Here is a 25,333-nt window from a genome sequence, read left to right on the forward strand (position 1 = left end):
ACGGAAAACCCACAAGACGAAAGGGTTTTCCGTTTGCAGAGGCGATTCGCAAGACGAATTTCCCTATGGGCTTGCTTCGCAAGACGAAAAATGACGAAAAATTTCCTGAAGCGCTAAGCTGCTAAAAGCATTTTAGCAGCAAAACCGCTAATCCCCTAAGCCTTAAAAAGCTGTTTTTAGCCCTTAAATTGTCAACAGCGCTAATAGCGCTAATCCGCCAATGGGCTTGCTTCGCAAGACGAAAAAACCGCAAGACGAAAAGACTCGCGGAACGGATTCTTTTCGTCTTGCGAGGCACCACTGTATATATATATATATATATATATATATATATATATATGATATATATATATATCCTGTAGGGACGCGGGTGGCGCTGTGGGTAAAACCTCAGTGCCTAGGACTTGCCGATCACATGGTCGGCGGTTCGAATCCCCGCGGCGGGGTGTGCTCCTGTCATTCGGTCCCAGCGCTTGCCAACCTAGCAGTTTGAAAGCACCCCCGGGCGCAAGTAGATAAATAGGGACCGCTTACCACTGGGAAGGTAAATGGCGTTCCGTGTGCTGTGCTGGCTCACCAGATGCAGCTTGTCACACTGGCCACGTGACCCGGAAGTGTCTGCGGACAGCGCTGGCTCCCGGCCTATAGAGTGAGATGAGCGCACAACCCTAGAGTCTGGCAAGACTGGCCCGTACGGGCAGGGGTACCTTTACCTTTCATTTCGCCCCTTGATTCTAGATGCATTCACACACCCCTTTGCAAACAGCAGTATTTTTTAAATAATAATAATAATAATAATAATAAATAAATTTATACCCCACCCATCTGGCTGGGTTTCCCCAGCCACTCTGGCCGGCTTCCAGCAAAATATTAAAAATACATTAAAACATCAAATATTAAAAGCTTCCCTAAACAGGGCTGCCTTCAGATGTCTTCTCAAAGTCAGAAAGTTGTTTATTTCCTTGACATCGGATGGGAGGGCGTTCCATAGGGCGGGCACTACTACTGAGAAGGCCCTCTTCCTGGTTCCCTGTAACCTCACATCTCACAGTGAGGGAACCGCCAGAAAGCCCTCGGAGCTGGACCTCAGTGTCCGGGCAGTATTTTACTCCCATATTGTCCTCAGAAGGAGAATACATCACTCCAGCACTGTCCGCCTTTAAGCGAAGAGCAGCTATCCCTTGTCATAAGAAAACCTGGCTCATACTGTTCTCCCCAATAATAGGTGCCCAGGAAAGTCAAAGCAATTTCACTTTACCGCTGAACCACTTGTATTGTCCAAAATAGCAAGGGAGGTCACAGTACTTTTGCCTCAAAATACTGTGGGCCACTGAGGACATGATTCTGCACGTGTATGTATGTACAGCTGTGGCACCCGTAATGGAACCGAGCATGCTAAATAGACACACAAGAAAGTCACAAGAAGACTGTGGCACAAGAGGCCACTGGAATGGAAGCCGTAATGAATGGCCAGGGCAACTTCAAACTCCAGAGCCAGGTAAGGAATTTCAATTCCTCATCTGAAGCTTTGACAAACTTACTCTACATATCAAATTCCCATTTACTTGGCTGCATTATTATAGATGGTGAAAGGCGTCCAACATAATGGCCGTGGAAAGGCTTTTGTAAGCCATTAAGCCCGATACCTTTTAGGTTTCTGAATTTCTGAAACATGGAAGAACAAGCAGAATTAAACACCTTTCTTTGCTGTTACCTCTCTCTGCCATGTCATTCATTTCACCCCTGTCAAAACCCTAGTGATAGTATAGCTGCTATATTAAGGCATGGCTTTCTGCATCAGAATTACACAAAACTGTCAGAACGTTATGAACAGCTAGCTTAAAAAGGGGGGGGGAGAATGAGCCTAACGTTCATTCTAGGTGTGAAAGTAAACTAAAATAATTTAGGGCGAAGCTAGCTGCTACTTGTACATTAGCGATATTTGCTGCCGTCAGGGAATGCACCCAGACTACTAAGCAGTAGAGAAGATTAATATGCCATCTTCCTAATTCAGTTTGGAATGCATCTGATGGTGTAGAAGAATAACGCTTCTGATTCCCAGGTATTTCCATAAAAGTAATAATGCAGCAATGTAAAACTGAATGTGTATGCAGTGTAATAAGATGTAAGAAATTGTGCTTGCTTGTGACAACTGTTTGGTATGTATCCTGGAGTCATGGGAGCTGGAGACCCTATTGTAACCACAGTATCTCAAAGAAAGGAATCATTTGGTTTTCAGGTCCAGAGACCGAAGTGATTTCTCATTATTTTATTTTTAACACCATTCTAATTCTCAACGTGTGCTTATAGATGCCTGCGTTCTTAACTTTCCACATCTGTCTTGTTAATGCTAGATTCTTCTCAGGCCGGGGCGGATATAAGGAAAATCTAAACCCGCAAAGTATAAATACAGTTAGTTTCAGAAATACAAGTGATGGCATTTTAAAAAAAAGCAACAACTATTTAACATTTTGATATATTGAATATTATTAGATTTAATAATCAGGACTACGGTAATTGCGACTTGCGTTGTGGTAATGAATATTGACACATGACTCACAAGTGTACTGAATTTAATTAACACTAATAGAACAGATTGAATAATAGGAGGATTAACATCTGTTAGAGAGCCAAAACAGCGAGATTTATAGCTCTTTGAATAAATATTGGCCTCTAGAATATGAGGTCAATAAATCTTATGTCTGACCTTCTCTTAAACTGGCACCTGAATCCATATAGAGGACTCTGTAAGTGTTTGTGAAGTTCAGCTCCCCACCTCCTTTCCTTCTCCCTGTTTGAAAAATCAGTGAGAAGACTAGGAGTCTTCTTACTGATTACAAAACAGAAGCACCCTAGTCCTTTCCTTCAAAAATCAGATTTTTCAAGCGAGATTACTAAATTGACAGAGGGGAATCAGCATAAAGAAACATTATTAAAAATGACCCTACTCAGATGTGACACTAAGCCATGGTCTTCATCTCCATTTCCCTTCCTTCCACCACCTCATATGTGGCGATTAAAGAGTTCCCGATCCTAGTTTAGGAGCAAACCATAGTTTGCTGTTTCATCCAAACTTATGTGTGCAATAATTTGCCTGCAGACCAATTGTTATGTACTGAGTTGAATAGGATCCAAAATGCAGCAGTCTGATTGGTCCGCAGGAGCCATCCAATCCAACTCCAGGTGGAAGTGAATCCACAATCTGATTGGCCTACAGGAGAATCCCAGAATTAGCCAATCACATGGGGGCCATTGTGTAAATAATTTATATAAGGCAGACATTTTGGGGGAACTTCCATTCCTCACTACTATGAGCTGAATAAAGAGCATGAAATCCACACTCGACTCCGAGTATATTTCACCAGAGTATATTTCACCCTGGACCAGAACTTATGTACTCTGCATGCAAGGGAAGCCTGAGGCTCATGACTATAATTCTAAACCTTGATTTCTTGTGATACCAGCACCCAATATTATTATGGTTACTAATTTGTTCTTTAATTCGCTGTAGATAGCTTGCACTCCTCTCCAGCAAATAGACTGGCATGGGATTCTAGACTAGCTGTGCTCTAAATCACCATGTTTTGGGGGACCTTCCACTGTAATAGTGGAAATAGTTTGCGAGACACTTGAGCTCAGTTGTAATTTTTCTATGTTTCTCGACTTCTTCTACCCTCTAAGCTGGCTCTCCACCAGTTTCGAGACTTTTGTATTAAGCAGCGTATTAAAATGTGACATGTGGAAACCACTAAACACACAGCTGGAAAACACTGTTTGAAAATTGACTCTGAATAAAGCTCACAGCATTTTATTAATTTTGCTATAAAGAGCAGCATCTATACAGAGGGAGCACGTAATGTGGCAGATTGTGACCCTGTGCTCACTTTTTAAAGCATTGGTTGTGGTTACGATAAGGCTGAAAGGCCAGAAATTATTCATGGTGCATCCACCACAACAAATTATTACAGCATCATTTGTTTCTGATTGTGACTACGCCAACAAAACATTCCTGTCTGAAGAAGAGTACGCAGTGGTTAAAACTTTTTAAAAAAGAAATTATTTTAAGGACCATAAATAATAACCATCGGTAAAGGTAAAGGGACCCCTGACCGTCAGGTCCAGTCATGGCCAACTCTGGAGTTGCGGCGCTCATCTCGCTTTACTGGCCGAGGGAGCCATTGTACAGCTTCCAGGTCATGTGCCCAGCATGACTTAAGACGCTTCTGGCGAATCAAAGCAGTGCACGGAAACGCCGTTTACCTTCCCGCTGGAGTGGTACCTATTTATCTACTTGCACTTTGACGTGCTTTCGAACTGCTAGGTGGGCAGGAGCTGGGACTGAGCAATGGGAGCTCACCCCGTTGCAGGGATTTGAACTGCTGACCTTCTGATCAACAAGCCCTGGGCTCTCTGGTTTAGACCACAGCGCCACCCGCGTCCCTAATAACCATATTCCAAACAAAAAATTCAGGATCCATATTCTCAACACTGTGTGTCCTCCCCCCTCATTTGTTTTCAAAGTCATTTGTAAAATGCAATAATAATAATAAAGATGTCCTTTTACATTAGCAGATATCTAAAGCCCCTGCAAACTGTTTCCACTGTTAATTCCCTTGGGCTTTCTGGAAAAAGTGAAGAGACTCTAGATTTAAAATTTCTGAATTAATGTGCTGTAAGGTGAACTCTTAACTCTGCTTAAAATATTAATCAGTAATTAATCAATGGTGAAGGCTTATTGCTATTCATTTTTAATTATAATATTTGGATTGGGATGTTCTCACATACCAAAGGTTACTACTCTTTTGCGTTTTAGGGCAAGCATTAATTTTAAAGTTTTTATTGGAGCAGTTGTAAAATATTTAATGAGAACCATATAACTGCATTTAATAAAATTGTTTATTGGCAATATAGCTATAAAGAGAATTAGAATTCCAACTGGTGAACAGCTTTTGCCTTTTAGCAAAGAAAGAAAGAAAGAAAGAAAGAAAGAAAGAAAGAAAGAAAGAAAGAAAGAAAGAAATAGCAGAAATATTCTGTGGACATCGGATATGGTTATTTTCTCTTAATTTAGAACTTACTCTAATGTAATGTTTGATATTCCCAGGAAGATCTTATTGGGGAAAAGTGGGGGAAATTACACTGCGATGATCTACACAGCTTTTGCAGGGCTAATCCTAAAAACACATGGCAGCTAGAATTATGAAACTGACATGAGACTATCCCAGGAAAATATGCATAGATAACCTCTCATTTTTAAAAATGTGAATGCTCCTGAGATCACTTAAAAAAGGCATATTGTGAGAAATACCTGTGTTAAGAACTATTTTGGATCTTAAGCTGCCAACAAACCATGGAATCGTAGAATTGCAGAGTTGGAAAGGAATCATCTAGTTGAAAGTATCATCTAGTCGCCTTCTCCCCTGCAATGTAGAAATCACAGCTAAATAAACCCTGAGAGATGGCTAACCAATCTCTGTTTAAAAGCGGGTCATTCCACGTCATTTCAAAGAGGTCATGTCACCCTCTGTCTCGGATATTGATGAAATTTGGTGTATACCCTTCCGTTATGGTTGAAAGAAACCCCCTTAAATTCCCCCCCTCTATCTCACACGGTTTTACTTTTATAGCCCTTCGAAGTTTCGTTAAATCTGAGTTGTCTGTCCCTCTTGAGACCCTCGGCACAAGATATGCTTGTGCACATTTTAATTTTTTCCCTCCATAACCAATGATCAGATCTCTTTGAAAGTTTACACAGAGCTCAATAAAATGATGAGGATTTTGAAGGGGGGGGGGATACACCAGCACTCAGAAGATTTTATAAATGCCTAAAAAAAATATAAATGCACTTGTAGCCTAGTTTTTTGGGTGGAAAAACTAGGTTTAGAAAACCTGATTTACAGGTGTCAGATTGCTTACTGGGGCAAGACAGTTTGAGCATGTTGAACTGATCCTGGTCCAACTATGCTGGCTGCCCGATGGTTTGCAGGCCCAACCCAAAGTGCTGTTTCTGACCTGTTGTTGTTGTTGTTTAGTCGTTCAGTCGTGTCCGACTCTTCGTGACCCCATGGACCAGAGCACGCCAGGCACTCCTGTCTTCCACTGCCTCCCGCAGTTTATTCAGATTCATGTTTGTAGCTTCGAGAACACTGTCTAACCATCTCGTCCTCTGTCGTCCCCTTCTCCTTGTGCCCTCCATCTTTCCCAACATCAGGGTCTTTTCCAGTGAGTCTTCTCTTCTCATGAGGTGGCCAAAGTATTGGAGCCTCAGCTTCAGGATCTGTCCTTCCAGTGAGCACTCAGGGCTGATTTCCTTAAGAATGGATAGGTTTGATCTTCTTGCAGTCCATGGGACTCTCAAGAGTCTCCTCCAGCACCATAATTCAAAAGCGTCAATTCTTTGGCGATCAGCCTTCTTTATGGTCCAGCTCTCACTTCCTATAAAGCCTTAAATGGCTCAGGAACACAATACCTCATGGACTGCCACCGCCCAACCTCTCCCCATATGGACCGACCCAGACCCTGTGATCATCATTGTGTGCATCCTCCATGAGAGGTATGGGGCAACACAAAAACGGGGTCTCTTTAGTGGTGGCTCCCCATTTGTGGAATGCTCTCCCTGGGGAGGCTTGCCTGGTGCCTTCATTACATATCTTTAGGCATTAGGCAAAGACATTTCTCTTTAACTAGGCCTTTGGCTGATTAACATTCTATGTCATGTTAAACGCGTCTGTGGAAGTGGGAGTTACTGGTTTGTTCTTGTTTTTATTATGTACTTTGTGTTCTCATTTTGTATTTTTATGCTGTGATCATAGTCTAACCCCCTTCAGTGCATAAATCTCAACATGTGGTCCCCCATCCAATTCGAAACCATACCAGACCCAGGTTTCCTTTGCAAATGTGCTAAAGGTAAAGGTAAAGGTACCCCTGCCTGTATGGGCCAGTCTTGACAGACTCTAGGGTTGTGCGCTCATCTCACTCTATAGGCCGGGAGCCAGCGCTGTCCGCAGACACTTCCGGGTCACGTGGCCAGCGTGACAAGCTGCATCTGGCGAGCCAGCGCAGCACACGGAACGCTGTTTACCTTCCCGCTGGTAAGCAGTCCCTATTTATCTACTTGCACCCGGGGGTGCTTTCGAACTGCTAGGTTGGCAGGCACTGGGACCGAACGACAGGAGCGCACCCCGCCGCGGGGATTCGAACCGCTGACCGTGCGATCGGCAAGTCCTAGGTGCTGAGGCTTTACCCACAGCAATGTGCTAGCAGTTTACAAATATAATAAATAATATATATATTTTTTAAAAAGTCATTACAGAAAACACTCACAGTTTACCATTGTTTAGAAAACATTAGGCAGCCTCCCCACCTTCTCATGCTTAGAGGGAAGCCCAAGTGAGGATGCAATGAGGTTTTCCAGAAATGTGGGCACCTAGGGAGGCTGCATAATGTAGACCTTTGGAAAGATGCTTTGGAGAATGAAAGGAAGGAAACATCCCCTGCCACCTTGAAAGTGAAATAAGCAATATACCTTGCCCATGAACTTTCTGCAAAATGTTATCCTGTCTTTCATGATATTTCAGATGTTCTTTTCTCATAAATTGATAGAGAATGGTAAGGGGAAAAAATATATGCAAGACAAATTTTCAGCACAGCCTTGGTCCATACATGACTGCTACATGCAAGTTACTTGCAATAATATCTGCTTGGCTCAATATTGCAGAGATGGGAAAGACCGATTTTAAACAACCCCGAGAAAGGCATAGAAATAAAGAACATGGATAATAGATTTTTGAAATAGAGGTTTCCCCTAATTCTTTTTAATGAGGTTGTATGGCCACGCAGCACTGTATATTTTGCTGATTCTTTTACTTTCCTTGGAGTTGATCTGAAGGTCATTGCAATGATTTTGTGCTAAACCATATACAAGAGTTTGGGCTTTCTTAAATGTGAATGCTTCCCTTTAGATCTACCTAAAACAGAGGCACAACTATCATTATAACTCTTTAATCCCTACTGCAATGCAAATCTGGAGGTTGCTACACATGCTAGCTCAGATAACGGTAATATTCAGTGTGAATAATAGGGAGCCGTTCCAAATCTCTCATGAGACATTTATTTTTCTACAGTACTGTACAACTCTCTCTCTCTCCTTTTAATAGCCAGTCATCAAATAATGCATCCTTTCCTACTGAATGTACATTTGTACTGTGATTTTTCTTTGTTCCCCTAGAGGAAGAGAGCAACAAAAAACAAAACTCATCCCAGTTCACACAAACTATGAAAAGATCTTTAAAATATTCTTTTCAGATGACTTGCTGCAATTTCTTTACTCTGGGGGGCGGGGGAATCACTTTGCATTAGGTTGGGGGCTATTCTCTGAACAATATTTTAATGACATGCTTTTTAGATGAGTATTAAGTAAATGACCTGGTTGTGTGTAAACAAATAACTATAGATAGATATTGATATAGATGTTAACACCGTAGCTCTTGTACTTTTGATATGACCAACCAGGACTCACTACAATGATAAGGATAACTTCTGCTAATTAATAGACCACCTTTAGTTTTAATTTTCCGTGCTCTTGGTGACCTTCATACTTTGTATTTGCAAGGATTGATATTAGGCAGGCAATTTTCTTCTACATTGTTAAATACTTTCTTGTTTAATTTTGCCCCATTAGGCTAATACATTTTTAACAAGCAATTTTATTTTATTCGGTACATTTAAAAAGAAAAATCTGGTTTTACTTGGCTTTTGATCAGTGTTAACTTGCTCTTGACATTAGATTTTTATCAGTGTTTTTTAATGTTTATTTTTATGTAAACCGCTTAGACGTTATGAGTGACTAAGTGGTATATAAATCCCGATAACTGCTAAATGCTACTCGTATTATAGGAAGAGTGATTGTGGCATGAAAACCAGTGTGTGGAAGAAGTAGATAGAGGTTAGAGCTTGTATTCAAGTTCTTCCTTCACGCAGAAGGAGATGTTGGCCAGTAGCTAATATCTACACCATGGGTAAGCAAACTAAGGCCCGGGGGCTGGATCTGGCCCAGTCGCCTTCTAAATCCGGCCTGCGGAACATCCGGGAATCAGCGTGTTTTTACATGAGTAGTATGTCTGCTTTTATTTACAATGCATCTCTGGGTTATTTGTGGGGCATAGGAATTCGTTCATTATTTTTTAAAAAAATATAGTCCAGCCCCCCACAAGGTCTGAGGGACAGTGGACTGGACCCCTGCTGAAAAAGTTTGCTGACCCCTGATCTACACACCTTCTTTTCTGCATGTAGGATAAGAAGGGAGCAAGCCCCCTCTTGCCCAATTGACTCTGTCACTCTCCATCAGTTGGACGCCATCTGTGTGCGGCAAGGAGCCTTCTCTACTTTGCAGGCTCGCTTTGTAAGCCTGGAGGACCGTGGTTCTAAAATGCACAGGCTCCCTCCTCTCCCTGCAGTCATCTCATGGGGGCCGGACAAGAGGGTCATGCCAGCAGGGTAGCAAGATCTCTCTTCTCCCCTTCCTCCTCCTTGGGATGACTAAAAGAATGCTTGAAGCAGCCTTGTCTCCCAGCTTTATTTACTTGGAAGAGCAATTATATCCTTTTAAAAGTGTGTGGGACGCGGGTGGCACTGTGGGTTAAACCACAGAACCTAGGACTTGCCGATCAGAAGGTCAGCGGTTCGAATCCCCGCAACAGGGTGAGCTCCCGTTGCTCGGTCCCTGCTCCTGCCAACCTAGCAGTTCGAAAGCACGTCAAAGTGCAAGTAGATAAATAGGTACCACTCTGGCGGGAAGGTAAGCGGTGTTTCCGCGTGCTGCTCTGGTTCGCCAGAAGTGGCTTAGTCATGCTGGCCACATGACCCGGAAGCTGTACGCCGGCTCCCTCAGCCAATAAAGTGAGATGAGCGCCGCAACCCCAGAATCGTTCACGACTGGACGTAATGGTCAGGGATCCCTTCACCTTTAAACGTGGTTGTGCGAGGGGTGTTACTGGTTTGCTCGAGTTTTAATCTTTGTTTTGTGTTTTTATGCTGCGGAACACCAACGAGATCTTCTTATTTTATTTACCATTATTTATTATCATCTTCGTGTTTTCATTATGTATTTTGTGTTTTTAATCTTGTATCTGTATGCTGAGATCCACGGATGAAAAGCGGTATACAAATCAAATAGATAAATAGCATGAAACAAGCTACTTCCACATGTGCTTCCCAGAGCTTTCTTCAGAAAGAACTGGAAGCACATAAATAGAACAGAGATGCCACCAGAATTTGAACCTTCCGTAGCCAAGCCCAGCACAATATTCATTATATCTACAAATGAGGAAAAAGCTTCATAACTTCTTAAAAGCTGTTTAAACAAGTTGTTTTAAAACCATTAGTTCCATGTCATCGGTTAAGCTTTGAGGACTGGGAAGGATCCATAGCTCAGTAGTAGAGCACATGTGAATTTAGTCCCTGGTATCTGTAATAGTCTCCTGCCAACCTAGCAGTTCGAAAGCACGTCAAAGTGCAAGTAGATAAATAGGTACCACTCTGGCGGGAAGGTAAACGGCGTTTCCATGCGCTGCTCTGGTTCGCCAGAAGCGGCTTTGTCATGCTGGCCACATGACCCGGAAGCTGTACGCCGGCTCCCTCAGCCAGTAAAGTGAGATGAGCACCACAACCCCAGAGTCGGCCACGACTGGACCTAATGGTCAGGGGTCCCTTTACCCTTACCTTTATCTGTAATAGTCAAGCTAGGGAGGTCTTCTGCTCCCAGAAAGCACTGGGCTACTTGATCTTATTCCATATATACAGAACACATTGAAACTCATCAGTGTACCTAATGGGGCTTTGCTAATTTCCTTTCCTTTCCCAAGCCCAACTCCTGACTTTTGGCAGCTGCTTTTGGGCCCCACAGGAGAATACAGCAGGATGGGCGCTCCTATTCAGCCCTAGCGTTTCACAACCTGGATTTCCTACATAGTTTTTGTTTATCTAATCGCAGTATTTCTCAAGTCTGCTTTCGGGTCGCAATGTTTCATGGCCGCAATTCCCCATATCGTAGCTGACAGAGACCAATGACACTTGACTGGTCATCTGGCTTATGCGCCTGGTGGTGAATTCAATGAGGTGAACCTGCCATCTTTGGAATTATGACTAAACATGTCTAAGCCAAAAACGCCCCCCCCCAATAAATGAAACGGGTAGGGCAAATACGGAGGCATCTGTTTCTTCCTCTTCATAACATCCAGTAGCTCTGAGGAATGTGGAAGCAGCTACAATTATTTTGACAAATGCCTCTATCTCTCCATTTTGTTGTACGATGCAGTGCAAGGGAAACTCTGGTGCACTCATGCGCAGCAATAATTTATTAGTGGTTTAGGGATGTGGGCCCAGAACAAATTCTAGACAAAAGAAAAACATGTTTGGGTTTTTACAGACTGCTTTGGCAAAAGGACCAAAGCTGCAATTGGGAGTGCCAACATTTGGTATTTCGTTTATCCTAGTCGGGGTGACAGCTGACAAATGACCTGGGTTTGGTTTTAATTACCGCTGGAGATGGCGGGGGGGGGGGGAGCCTTTGAATTCATCTGCAACCAATTTCACAATACAAAGCAATAAACAAGCAAAGTATTTGTGGCATTTCACTGATTTTTATTTTTTTAAAACGCCAGTAAATGAAGGGTGCAGTTTTAACACCGTGAAACAATGGCCTGCTTGGGGGTTGTGATGAGTTCCTAGGACTGAAATCAAGACCCAATATTTGGTATTTTGCACCTGATTCTCTAATGTGCTCTGGGGGCTGCAGCTCTTTCTGAAACCATGCTGCCCTTCATTTAAATTAAATTTATCTCTCTTTTTAAAAAAAAGTATTCAGAAGTTATTAACGGAATCTGCTCTCCTTTCAGCCATGTGAGAATGATGACTAGAGAAAGGGAGTGGGTAGCTGAATTTTGCTGACACATGATGGTAGTGGTATTATGGGTTGCATTTCAGCATAGAAAAGCCTATGGCAGGAATTCCCACATATGATCGATTTGCAGAATGTGCAGCAGGGATGGAGAATCTGTGGCCCTCCAGATGTGGCTAGACTCCCAAGTCCCATCATCCCGGCCACTTGGCCATGCCGGCTGAGGGTGACCAGAGTCCGGCCATGCTATCCACAAAGCATACTGTGCAAAGTCAGAATTATCCACAGAATGGCAATGCTAATCATGGAAAAAGTCATGACTTCTAGAAAGCCATTGTCTGCACAGACATGCACCTTCCCCAACCCAAATGTGCAGATGTTTTGAACTACAACTCCCATTATGCCTCCTGCCAGCTAGAGGGCATGAGGTTGCCATGGTTGAGCAGTGTCAATCGCCACATTTAAATGACATCCTCACACACTGAAAGACACAATGCAAGCAAAGCACAAATATGTTGTGGTTGTTGTTGTTGTTGATCTGGCTGGGTTTCCCCAGCCACTGAGGGCAGCTCCCAGTCGAGTGTTAAAAACAATACAGCATTAAATATATACAGCATTAAAACTTCCCTAAACCGGGCTGCCTTCAGATGTCTTTTAAAAATAGGATAGCTGCTTATTTCCTTGACATCTGTTGGGAGGGCATTCCACAGGGTAAGTGCCACTACTGAGAAGGCCCTCTGTCTGGTTCTCTGTAACCTAGAATCATAGAGTTGGAAGAGACCACAAGGGCCATCGAGTCCAACCCCCTGCCAAGCAGGAAACACCATCAGAGCACTCCTGACATATGGTTGTCAAGTCTCTGCTTAAAGACCTCCAAAGAAGGAGACTCCACCACACTCCCTGGCAGCAAATTCCACTGTCGAACAGCTCTTACTGTCAGGATGTTTTTCACTTCTCACAGTGAGGGAACCACCAGAAGGTCCTTGGCACTGGATCTCAGTGTTTGGGCTGAACAATGAAGGTGGAGACGCTCCTTCAGGTATACAGGACCAAGGCCGTTTAGGGCTTTAAAGGTCACCACCAACACTTTGAATTGTGCTGTGTAATATATATGTAATATCACTTTCATGAAGACATCCTGAGAAAGGCAAAGCCCAGAAATCTAAAGATGATGCCTTTTTTTTTTCATTGACCCATTTACTACAGGATTTGTTTCGGTGTTTTTCTCTTGGACTTGGGAATGTCCTTATGATTGGCATCTATCCACAGTCTGTTTCACAACTGCAAAGTCTGCTATGAGATCATAGAATCATAGAATTGTAGAGTTGGAAGGGACACCAAGGATTATCTGACACCTTGCAAGGCAGGAATCTCAGCTAAAGCATCCATGACAGATGGCCATCCAACCTCTGCTTAAAAACCTCCAAGGAAGGAGAGTCCACCACCTCCTGAGGGAGACCACTCCACTATTGAACAGCTCTTACCATCAGAAAGTTCTTCCTCATGTTTAGTTGGAATCTCCTTTTGAAGCCATTGGTTCAAGGTCCTACCTTCCAGAGCAGGAGAAAACAAGCTTGCTCTTTCCTCCATGTGAGGTAAGAGCAGGCTTACTCAACCTTTGCCCTCCAGATGTTTTGAGACTACAATTCCCATCATCCCTGACCACTGGTCCTGCTAGCTAGGGATCATGGGAGTTGTAGGCCAAAAACATCTGGAGGGCCAAGGTTGAGGAAGCCTGGGTCAGAGACTTGGGTATTGAAGTGACAGCCTCCAGAACTTGTAAGCTCTCAAACACAATGTTTAAAAATCATGTTACAGAGCCTACAATTTTTGAATCACATTAGTGATATATATATTGAGAGAGAAAACCCAATGCATGCAACAAGTGAATAGTGGTGGAGTCTCCTTCTTTGGAGGTCTTTAAGCAGAGGCTTGACAACCATATGTTAGGAGTGCTCTGATGGTGTTTCCTGCTTGACAGGGGGTTGGACTCGATGGCCCTTGTGGTCTCTTCCAACTCTATGATTCTATGATTCTAGTACAAGAACCCATACAAGTAACACTGACACACACTAAGTAGAATAGTAGAAGCATAATCACCCGACCCTCCGCCACTCCCCCTCTCCCTTTTTTCCCTTTTTTCTTCTTCCTAATTGTTTAAACCAAGAACTCATACACTGTCCACTAACAATGAAACATATGTTGTAGATATTTTTCCACATTTATTTTGCCATTTTTGTGATACACAAATGACATTGGGGAGGACAAAGCATAAGACTGAGGAAAGGCCCAGTAATACTTTTTCATTGCTCTTATGTAAAAACATAAATAAATACTGGCAATCTCCCAAACATTTCCATCTTTTCACTTTGCAAAGTTCCCAAGCACATCCTACAAGATGAGCATTTATCTCCTGAGAATCTCACTAAGCCACAGGGTTGTCCTCAAGCACTAGACTGAATATTGGCATGTGGGCCAGCGAAATGTCCCCAAATTCAAATTAATTTAAGCTTCTGCTCCAAAATAGGTCAAGAATAAATTACTGTTCCTGGACCTAGGTCAAGTAGGTCACTAGGCCAAGTTCCTATAAATTTCAAAACAAGGACACGGGGAAGAAACTTAGCTAAGCCACTTCAATTTTTAGATGGGTTTTATTTAAAGTAGTGTAGTTACTGTAGTATTTAGGTTGTCCAACAATATTTCTTTATGCAAATCTCTATTCTTCTGTATAGGAACATCTTTTACGAAGAAAGCAAGCTATTGATGAGATTATGAACTGAGCAGCAACATTATGAACATGTCTGGGATAAAAACACAAAAACAAGGTTTAGGTTACATTCATCATCTGAAGAGAGAATGTTATAGCTATTCTTTTAGGGGTGTAGCTTAGCAGTTCAAACAGCCCAGTGACACATCTGGCTGCACAGAAAAATGGTAGGAAAATTTTTTTTCCAGTCTAGTGAATTTTTCTACAAGGCTGGTTAAGGGCGCGAAAGGAATTCCATTAGGTATCAACAATTCTAATTATCATTTTCACTTGTCCATACATTTTCCTAACTAACTCTAGATCTTTTGCAACACACGTCTTATTAACAATATCTGCTTTCTCTATTTCTATTTCTCTTTCTCTCTCTCGCTCTTGTATTTTTCCTTACTTATCGAAATTGAAATGAATATTCGGGCCGTGTATCACATTCTGTATTTTGTGCTCATTGATACGTGCTTGTGTCATGTTGTGATGTGTAATTAATATCCAGAGAGTGGGTTGGCCTATAATAAAAAAAAAGCAGGACTTACTGCAAAAGCAAATCGAAATGAGCAGAGGCAGGTTCAGGTGAAAACATGCCATCTTTTGAATCTAACATTGATTTCAAGCCAAGATTCTCTTGCACATTAGATATTAAAATAGCAAGGGATGTGTGTACAATATGATAGGTTGGGAAATATATTGAGTAATTTTTTGACATTTATATTAAAATTAATTGCCTGGGCTTTATCAAGTGAAGTGTATCTTTGTTGCAGGAGAAATAATGTTATTAAGTAAAGGTAGGGATCATCATATTTATTGTATCGATCGATTAGCAGCGTCTGCCACTGCCTTTTTGAGGTTGAGCCGATGAGTTTCAAAATCAAAGCAGGCAGTATATTTGCTCATAGGAAGGAGCCCAGAGCAGGTTGAATGGAGGCTGTATTTTTTAGGGCTATATGGCAAGTATTTATTTTCTAATTAAGAACTTGTCAGGCCAAGATTTCCAGCATAGTCTGGGAAGACCTAGATGCAGCTACTCTTGGGTGAATTTCTGTGCTATGATTATTCGTGGAACACCTATGTTATCAACAACATGCCTGAGATCACATGCTGAAGCTGCAATCCTAAAAGCACACTCACTTGGAAGTGTTCCCAACGAACTCAGTATCCTCTGAGTAAACCTGAACATGTGTAAGATGGTGCTACGTGTCATTTTGGACTTAATTTGCAAAATGGAAAATCCTGTGTCCTCTCCTTTCATGAAATCCTTCCTCCTGAAAGTTGTGCCATGATGAGAGAAAGGTTTGAGTGTGTCAGAAGAATTTACCACCAGCTTGTTGCCTTCGTAAAGTGAATTGGGTTGTGTGTTTTTGTGTAAACCTGGTGAAGAACAAGGGAGAGGTTGAGTTATATACTAGTTTTAGTTTGTGGGGCGTCGTATCCCGTGGAATGGGTGTTCACCATGTTGCGAGACACTAGACAGGAACAAAGACTTGTGGGAAATAGGCTAAACCCTCAATTTTTCCTCCTATCTAGACACAAACAGTACACTCCTCCCAGCTCTCCTGACTCACCTAAGTTTTTTACTAGTTTCTGAACCCTCCTTTTTTCCTTTAGATTTCCCTGATTGTCGTTTTTGTTTTACAGTTCTTTGCGTGTTGTGTTTCCCCCCACAAACCCTTTCATTTGCTCTCTACGTTTGGCCGTTCTGCTTATTTGCCACCTTTCTTTTATTCCTTAGTTGTTTACTTGCATTGATAAATTCTCCAGAACCGGTGCCCTTGCTGCTGCAGCACCAATGGCCGTTCCCGCCTTCAGGAGCGCTCTTTTTCTTCCCCTCAGCAGCTGCCCCCATTTTTCTGGGGTCACAACTGTCTTTCTTTCGTTTTGGTGTGTGTGCTACTTGTGTGACTGCTGGTGTGGCATTTGCATTCTCTTGCTCTGATTTAAAAACGACTTGGCCACCTAATCCCGGTTCGCTGTTTTAACACGGGCAACGGAGTGAGCGTTCCTATTACATTTGCCTTTGAAATTGAGTCCTGACTGAGTGCCTCCCGGTTCGCTTTGGCGCTGACGGAGTGCCTGCCCTCATCCTTACCCTCCTGGTCGGTAGCTGTGATGGGGAGTGTGTGTCTAGCTTCTGTTTCCCCCAACTCCTGGTCCACGGTGTGGCAATTGGAGTTGAGTGGTTTGGAGTCAGGCTTTTGCCCCCTTATTCTCCTGGTCCACTGAGTGGCAAACGGAGACTTTTGGGGCTGAATTTCTATAATCCTCCTCCCGGTCCACGGTGTGGCAAAAGGAGTTGAGTGTTTATTTGGTGAAAATCAGAGGCTGTGTGTTTATGTGTGTGCCTCTTTGCCGTTTTAATGGCCGCCATGGAGGAAAACTGACTCTTTATTTGTATCTTAGGGGTTAAAGTTTCCAAAGCAACCTTAGGTAGGTGGATTAAGGCCTATATTTTCATGGCTTTACGAGTCCCTTAAATTACCCCATCCATCTCACGTTCTAGCGCATGTTGGACATTTGTAGGGCAGCCACCTGGTCGTCATCTTCCACCTTTACCAGACATTACAAAGTGGACCAGCTGTCCTCAGCTGAGGCAGCCTTTGGCTGTACAGTGCTCCAGCAGGCATTATACTCAGCGTATTGCAGAGATGGGACCCGCCCAAATTGGTGACTCCACTATGGAATGTCCCATTCCATTGGATACGACACCCCACTCCCAAAACAACACTTTTTGTAAGGCCAGTTCTTTTTCATTGACACACACGCACATAAATGTAAAGCAGCATTGCTTGTTTTGAAGAGAGATTATATCAGGGAGCAGAATCTAACCCCTGTAGTTCTCATTTTCAAGTGAGATGTTTTAATCCAACATTTCTTTCTCGATACATTAACTAATTGAGTAACTTGTGTGTATTCTTTTGACTGAGAAAAACAAAGGTAGTAACAAAATAAGCGGTGCTCCAGAATTGTTTTTATTCTATTTTTATTTGCATTTTCAAAAACGGGAACAGAGCATATTTAACCCCCATACCCTTCCCTCCCCCTGTCCCACTTACAACTTTGTACCAAATACAGCATGTATACATATACCATATGACTTCCTTTCCACACTTTCCCTGATTCCTTTGCTTTTCTACTACTCCGCATAATCCACATCTTTTTAATCATCCAGTTTGTTATCTATTAAATACTCCATCTATTTCAACTCTGGTGGATTTACTCGAGACCCGCTAAGCTATGTATTTGTCTATACTGGTTCTTAAAATATTCAATAAATATTATCCCTTCCTCCTTATATTCCTTATCTTTGTTTTCTCTTACCCTGTTCATCAGACTGAGCCACTTCAGCATATTCAAGCATTTTACACTGCCATTCTTCCTTGGTGGGAACTAGACTTGTTCTCCACCTTGGTGCCAATAAGGTTCTAGCTGCTCGTTGCAAAATTGTCATTTTCTGCCAGTGACAATGCAGATCCACAGTGAACTATTTTGAGTTTTGTAACGTAATGGGTTGGGTATTAAACAGTGAGCACCTCTTGCTTTTGAACATGTGTGCTACCACCCATAAAGGGGTGTCGTGTATATTTTATTGCACTTGATTTATGTTAATTTTAGCTGCTTTGTTGCACTCCCCCCCTCCCTTTATCTAAACCATAGTTTTTAATTCTGCTAACTGATATGAGGCATGATCCTGCCAATGTGTTGTTGTGCGCACATCTCCCTGTGTGGGAGGGAGGTCAGTTTCTGGGTTCGCCAGCCAGCCAGGATGTGTTTGTGGGACAGAATTCCATATGTAGAAGCATTGTGGAAGAGGGAGATTTGGTTGAGCAAACAAGCAGAGCCTAAGATTTTAAGGAGGCCAGTACAAACTTGCAGGTTCTTATCAAACCAAGCATATGTAAGGTTTGATACATATATGTGGATTCTTCCCTGTGAACCACTCTGAGACCTCCAGGTACAGGGTGGTATATTTTGTTGTTGTTTAGTCGTTTAGTCGTGTCCGACTCTTCATGAGCCCATGGACCAGAGCACGCCAGGCACTCCTGTCTTCCACTGCCTCCCGCAGTTTGGTCAAACTCATGCTGGTAGCTTCGAGAACACTGTCCAACCATCTCGTCCTCTGTCGTCCCCTTCTCCTTGTGCCCTCCATCTTTCCCAACATCAGGGTCTTTTCCAGGGAGTCTTCTCTTCTCATGAGGTGGCCAAAGTATTGGAGCCTCAGCTTCAGGATCTGTCCTTCCAGTGAGCACTCAGGGCTGATTTCCTTCAGAATAGATAGGTTTGATCTTCTTGCAGTCCATGGAACTCTCAAGCGTCCCATAGACTGCAAGAAGTCTCCTCCAGCACCAGGGTGGTATATAAATTCAATAATTAATTCTCCCCCTTTTTATTTCATTTTCTTTTACAGGATTTTGACCCTTTCTTGCCTACTTGAGTCCCTTTGCAAAGTATCATTCTTAATATATGACTTCCTTCCTTCCTTCCTTCAGGTTGCACCCATCATTAAAGAGAGATTGATGAAGAAAGGCAGCATGATGTTGGGCTACCAGCCGCATCGTGGCAAAGTCAACTTCTTCCGCCAGGTCATTATCAGCCCCCAGGTGAGCCGAGAGGACATGGACTTCCTGCTCGACGAGATTGACTCACTAGGCAAGGACTTGTAGTTGATGCTTCACAGCGCTAGGCTTTCCTTAGTTGTGCAGAGTTTACAGCATTGTCGCCCAACCTGTGGCCTTCCAAAATGTTGCTGGACTACAACTCCCATAATCTACGACCATTGGCCATGCTGACCGGGGCTGGTCAGAGATGGGGTCCGACAATATCTGGAAGGCCAAAGGTTAGCCACCCCCCTACCCAGTTTTCTGGGAGTAAGCCTCCTTGAACTCTAGGGGACTGACCTTTGAGTAGACATGTCTAGGGTTGTTTGCGACATGATGGTATTAGACCATGTAATCCATAGATCAATGCCCAGCTGGCTGAAGCCACTGCCAGGAACGCCTAGAGAAGTGGTTGTCAATTCTTTGTAGCCTTGCTTGTAATAAAGAGCCGATGCTTTTCAAAACTAGACATTTTGTGTCTAACGTTGATATGTCATTGGCTGATAAGTGAATGCTAATAATGGGCCCCGTTAACAGCTAACATATATTGTTATAAATTAGTTAAAGTGAATGGAGTTAAGCCATCGCTGTAGTAGGGCCAGATCAGTGGGTATTAAATAAAAAAGTACCTTTATATGCATTGTGAAGATTAGATGTTCAGGACTGGTGGGCTCTACTTATGCAAGAGTTTGTTTCTTCTTACTAACTAGGAAATTAAGTGTTGTGCACTAATTACCATCCACCATTTTTTCCTGGAAACATCCAAAATGCTACATACAAAATACTGGGTTGGGGCAAGACTAAGCTAATTCTACTTAGGTACCATTAAAATGGAGGGGAAAGTGGGTGATGATTTCAATGGGATCTAAGTTCATCAAGTGCGATTTAGTCTGAAGCCATCCTATTGTAATTTACACATCCATCACCCTTTTCTCTTTTTATCTTGGGTCAGAGGGATTGTACACAGTTTCTAAGACAGTTTGTATTAAATTTCTATTGCTAAAACATCAGCAAGGTATTTCTTAAGCATTTTAGAGGCCTATTGAAGTTAAATAAATTCCACATGTGTATGTGTGTGTATATATCTCCTAGAGTTGTATTTTTTTATGCTGTGTGGCTATTTAAGGTAAGGATTACTGTATTGATTCATCCACTGGTGTGTTTCTGAAGATGTAAAAACTATCAAATTTCACTTGAGCAGAGTATAAATGGAGGGATTACACTAAAAAAATAATATAGGTGTGTAATAAGTTGAAATTTGTCCATAATATTTAGAGACATAATTTTACAGTAAATACTTTTGTGAAGCTGAAAAGACCCATACTAGGTTTAATCCATTCTATTTAATTTGTTTATTACAGTGTGTTTTAACCAGTTGCTTTGTAATTCATGGTCTTGTTCTTCCATTATTGCTGTATGTAGAAGTTTTGCTATATTTGCAGGCATGGTGAAATGATTAATTTATTAGAGATCTGTCTTTTACCTGCTTCTGTGAGATCTATGTGATGATACGTATAGTGCATAACAAATTGCCTAGAAGTGCTTTTTGTAGCAGCACATTGAAGTCTAATGTGCAAAATATGTGTGTTCTTAGTTGAATGTTTGAATAAAAAGGCATTGATAACTCTTAAAAACCAACCCAGACTATTTCTTCTTTTTTAAAAAATAAATATGGAGCTTGAATACTTGTTAAAGAGGGACCTCACGTATCTCTCATCTTCCCAGAACTAGTTTTAGGCCTGAGTAGGCCCCGGGGGAAGTTTCCTTCTGATGAACCCCTTCTTACCATTTAATTATTAAATCAATTTATATATACTGCCCTGGGGTGCTGGTGGTGAGCCTGCTGTTCTCACTTACCTGCTCAGAAGCTATTGTGTTGTCTTGTTTTGTAGTCCCCACTCAGACAGGAAGCTCACTGAGGAGTTGTGATGATAAAACGGGGACCATGTTTTCCACCTTGAGCTCCTCACAGGAAAGGTGGGATGGAAATATATCAACAAATTCTGCTCAGTCCCTTTGTCAGCTGGCTTTCCATTCATAGAATCATAGAGTTGGAAGAGACCACAAGGGCCATCGAGTCCAACCCCCTGCCAAGCAGGAAACACCATCAGAGCACTCCTGACATATGGTTGTCAAGCCTCTGCTTAAAGACCTCCAAAGAAGGAGACTCCACCACACTCCTTGGCAGCAAATTCCACTGTCGAACAGCTCTTACTGTCAGGAAGTTCTTCCTAATGCTTAGGTGGAATCTTCACTGCAGGGGAGAGAGTGCGTTCTTCACCCCTCGGTTGTACCTCCATTTAAATGTCTGGAACAGTCCTTAGGGACAAGCATAGATGCTCTAAACCCACAGTTCAGATCTCGCGTGCTTCCAAGGAATTGCTATGCTTGCTTTAGCTGCCCTTTCTGTTGCCAGATTAAGCCACCAACATGTAGCCCTATGAGCAAGGAAATGATGTGTAGGTAAAAAGGTAAAGGACCACTGGACGGTTAAGTCCAGTCAAAGGCGACTATAGGGTTGCGGCACTCATCTCACTTTCAGGCCGAGGCAGTCGGCGTTTGTCCACAGACAACTTTCCGGGTCATGTAGCCAGCAGGACTAAACCGCTTCTGGCGCAACGGGACACCGTGACGGAAACCAGAGCACACAGAAACGCTGTTTACATTCCCGCCGCAGTGGTACCTACTCATCTACTTGCACTGGTGTGCTTTCAGATTGCTAGGTTGGCAGGAGCTGGGACTGAGCAACGGGAGCTCACCCCGTCGCAGGGATTCGAACCGCCAACCTTCTGAGCAGCAAGCCCAAGAGGCTCAGTGGTTTAGACCACAGCGCCACCCGTAGAGGATTCTGTCATGAGCAGGAGTTTAAAAAAATTAGAATGACTGAGAAACCAATCTGCTTTGGTCTCTCATTGGCAGCTAGGATAATAAGCTTATGCTACATTCAATTTTTATTTCTGAATTAGCACACAATGTGTCGTTGCAACTGCTCCAGCTGGCCAAATCCTTTTCCCTTCTTACTTATCGCTGTGGATCTGAAATAATCTCATTCCTTAATTTTGTCAGCAAATCCAGGCAGGTTTTCAAGTGCCTGGAAAGTATCCACTCTATTTATTTACACCTGCAGGTTGGCCACTATCCTGTGCAAAAATGTTATTACTACAATGCTGAAACATTGTAATTGTACAAATAATGTAATTGCACACAAATTCACTATGTCATGATTAAACATGCTAATTGCAGGTTGCATGAACTTGAAGCTGTTCTGGTTGGCAAATGCATTGTGTAACGTGGGGAAAATATTTCTTTTTTTAAAAAAAATTAAATTAAACCAAGACGTACAAAATTAGATCCTTTTGCTTCAAATGTTAAATTACCCGCTGCACTAATTTTGTTACTTGAAAATAATTAAGCAGGAATACTATTAAGATGAAATGGAAAAATACAGCAATTTTGTTCAGCAGCAAGAAAATTAAAACCAGACTCGGCAACTGATTTCCGTGGAGGAAGTCACTTAAAATCTGTGGCCTTGTTGGCCTCCCAACTCCCATCAAATTCAGCCAACGTGGCCACAGGCTAGGGAAGATGGGAAGGCGAGTCCAACATCTAGGAAGCCACAGGCTGCCCAGCATTGCTGCAGAGCATAGTGGATGAATCATCTCTCTTAACATGGCATATCCACACCAAGGGCTGGCAACTTAAATAAAATGTGGGGGGCGGGGCAGGTAAGCCCCACCCTGCATAATCAACCACATGACACGGTGCACGCCCACCATTTGAATGGCAATGCCCAACAACTTTGGGGCCCGGTCCCCTCAAATATTTTACTGGGGGGGGGGCAAAGACCCCCTCAGCCCCTAGTAGTTGGCCTAGTAGTTCACACCTCTAAAGTCTCAGCGTAGCATCTTGTGTGGAAGAAAAAGTTGATTCCGAATTTAATAAACAATGGCAGTGCTCATTATAATAAGGAAATGTTAGTACAGTGGTACCTCTGGTCACTGGAAGGACAGATCGTGAAGCTAAGGCTCCAATACTTTGGCCACCTCATGAGAAGAGAAGACTCCCTGGAAAAGACCCTGGTGTTGGGAAAGATGGAGGGCACAAGGAGAAGGGGACAACAGAGGACGAGATGGTTAGACAGTGTTCTCGAAGCTATCAGCATGAGTCTGAACAAACTGCGGGAGGCAGTGGAAGACAGGAGTGCCTGGCGTGCTCTGGTCCATGGGGTCACGAAGAGTCGGACACGACTGAACGACTAAACAACAACAACACCTCTGGTTACAGACACTTCAGGTTACAGACGCTTCAGGTTACAGACTCCGCTAACCCAGTAGTACGTCGGGTTAAGATCTTTGCTTCAGGATGAGAACAGAAATGTGGTGGCAGCAGGAGGCCCCATTAGCTAAAGCGGCACCTCAGGTTAAGAACAGTTTCTGGTTAAGAACGGACCTCCAGAACGAATCAAGTTCTTAACCTGAGGTACCACTGTAGCTGGTTTTTTTTTTATCCCATTTCTGTAATAGCCAGCACCTCAGAAACATAGTTGCGTCCTCCGTTAGTTTGCTATTATCACTTAACATAAGAGATTTGGCTGATTAATGTAGCTGAGTGCAGGTAAAGAGATGATCATGCAATGATAATTCAGAAGTAATACGGGGTCCATTAGAAGGCAATTACAATTGATGCTCCCCGCCCCTCTGCCCAGTCTCAATCAAAGCTTTCGCTGCTTAATCTCACTGAACCATTTTGCAGTAAATACAAGAGCAGGTGTGAGGGGCTATGGTACCCAATTTTCCTGATTTTCTCAGCAACAACACTGCTCAGGCTGCGAGAGGAAGCCTATACCCAGTTCCTTGAAGCTCTTTTTTCTGCGCTGTGCCTATATCTGCCCCCTCCCCTCAGTTCTCAAAAAGCTTTTATCACCCGTGGAACGAGACTTCATTTCTTCCCCCTGCTTCTTGCAAGTGCTTTGGGATTTCTTTAAACCTTTGGTGAGTGCAGAACCTGCACAGGGTCACAGGGGCAATATTGATTAGCTAAATTTATGCAAGACCAAATTAACAGTGGGTGACAGGAGAACGGGAAAGACATTGAATAAGTTGTATCCTCTGCGTTTCGTTCTCGCTGTAAATGAGCGATACGGAGGAGGAATTAAGAGATGGGAAAACTCAGCAAATGGAAAGTTAATAGCCTCTAGCTTCCATTCAACAAAGCACTTGTAGAAGGGACAGATCAGCAGGGATGACCCAAGACAGTTTAGCACCTGAGGCCAACCACTAAATGGCATTGCCAGGCAAGAAGGGGTAAGTGACTATCTTAATAATGATGATGATGATGATAATTTATTATTTATACCCCGCCCATCTGACCCCCAGCCACTCTGGTCGGCTTCCAACAAAACACTAAAATACAATAACCTATTAAACATTAAAAGCTTCCCTAAACAGGGCTGCCTTCAGATGTCTTCTAAAAGTTTGGTAGTTATTTTTCTCTTTGACATCTGGTGGGAGGGCATTCCACAGGGCGGGCGCCACTACCGAGAAGGCCCTCTGCCTGGTTCCCTGTAGCTTCACTTCTCGCAGTGAGGGAACCGCCAGAAGGTCCTTGGCGCTGGACCTCAGTTTCCAGGCAGAACGATGCGGTTGGAGACGCATCAGGAACAAAGGTGGGAGAAGACCAGCAGCACCTATTTCACAAAGAGGCCAATGTAGAGGAGGAATACTGAATCTGCTGCCCCTGTGGATCCTGCCGCCTGAGGCAGTCAGCTTGCCTTGCCTCATGGGTGGGCAGGCCCTACAAATCAGCATAAGCCAGTTCTCTAGAGGCGATGCTTCCATAAGCGGAATAACCTTGCTCTGCTCACCTGACGTTCTAAGCAAGAGGTGTCAAGCGCTCCTTCGGTAACTAAGAGTTGCATTTGGTGCCTATAGCGGCATCTAGACCAAAGTCTTGCTGCGGTTAACATGCACCTATGGGAAATGAACATAGCTTAGAATGCTTAATTCTGCCGCCAATTCAAAAACAACAAAAAGATAAATAAACACTGTCAATTTAAATGGAAGTACATGCAGCTTAAAGAGTGCA

At 43.0% G+C, this 25,333-nt stretch overlaps 1 protein-coding gene across 5 annotated transcripts in view; it reads left to right on the forward strand.

The window, feature by feature from the left end:
* Positions 1–20,887, forward strand: part of GADL1 (glutamate decarboxylase like 1) — a gene marked incomplete at its 5' end in the record, with an annotated part of 97,071 nt that extends 76,184 nt beyond the window's left edge. For all 5 annotated transcript variants that reach the window (XM_083404979.1, XM_083404980.1, XM_083404976.1 and 2 more), the window contains one exon: positions 19,142–20,887. In XM_083404979.1, the coding sequence (XP_083261105.1) occupies positions 19,142–19,315 (174 nt within the window). In that variant the 3' untranslated portion in view covers positions 19,316–20,887. The remainder of the gene's footprint in view (positions 1–19,141) is intronic.
* Between the last annotated feature and the right edge of the window lie 4,446 nt (positions 20,888–25,333).

This window comes from Podarcis tiliguerta (genome assembly GCF_965153285.1).
Source record: "Podarcis tiliguerta genome assembly, chromosome: 12".
Taxonomy (NCBI): Eukaryota; Metazoa; Chordata; class Lepidosauria; order Squamata; family Lacertidae; genus Podarcis; species Podarcis tiliguerta.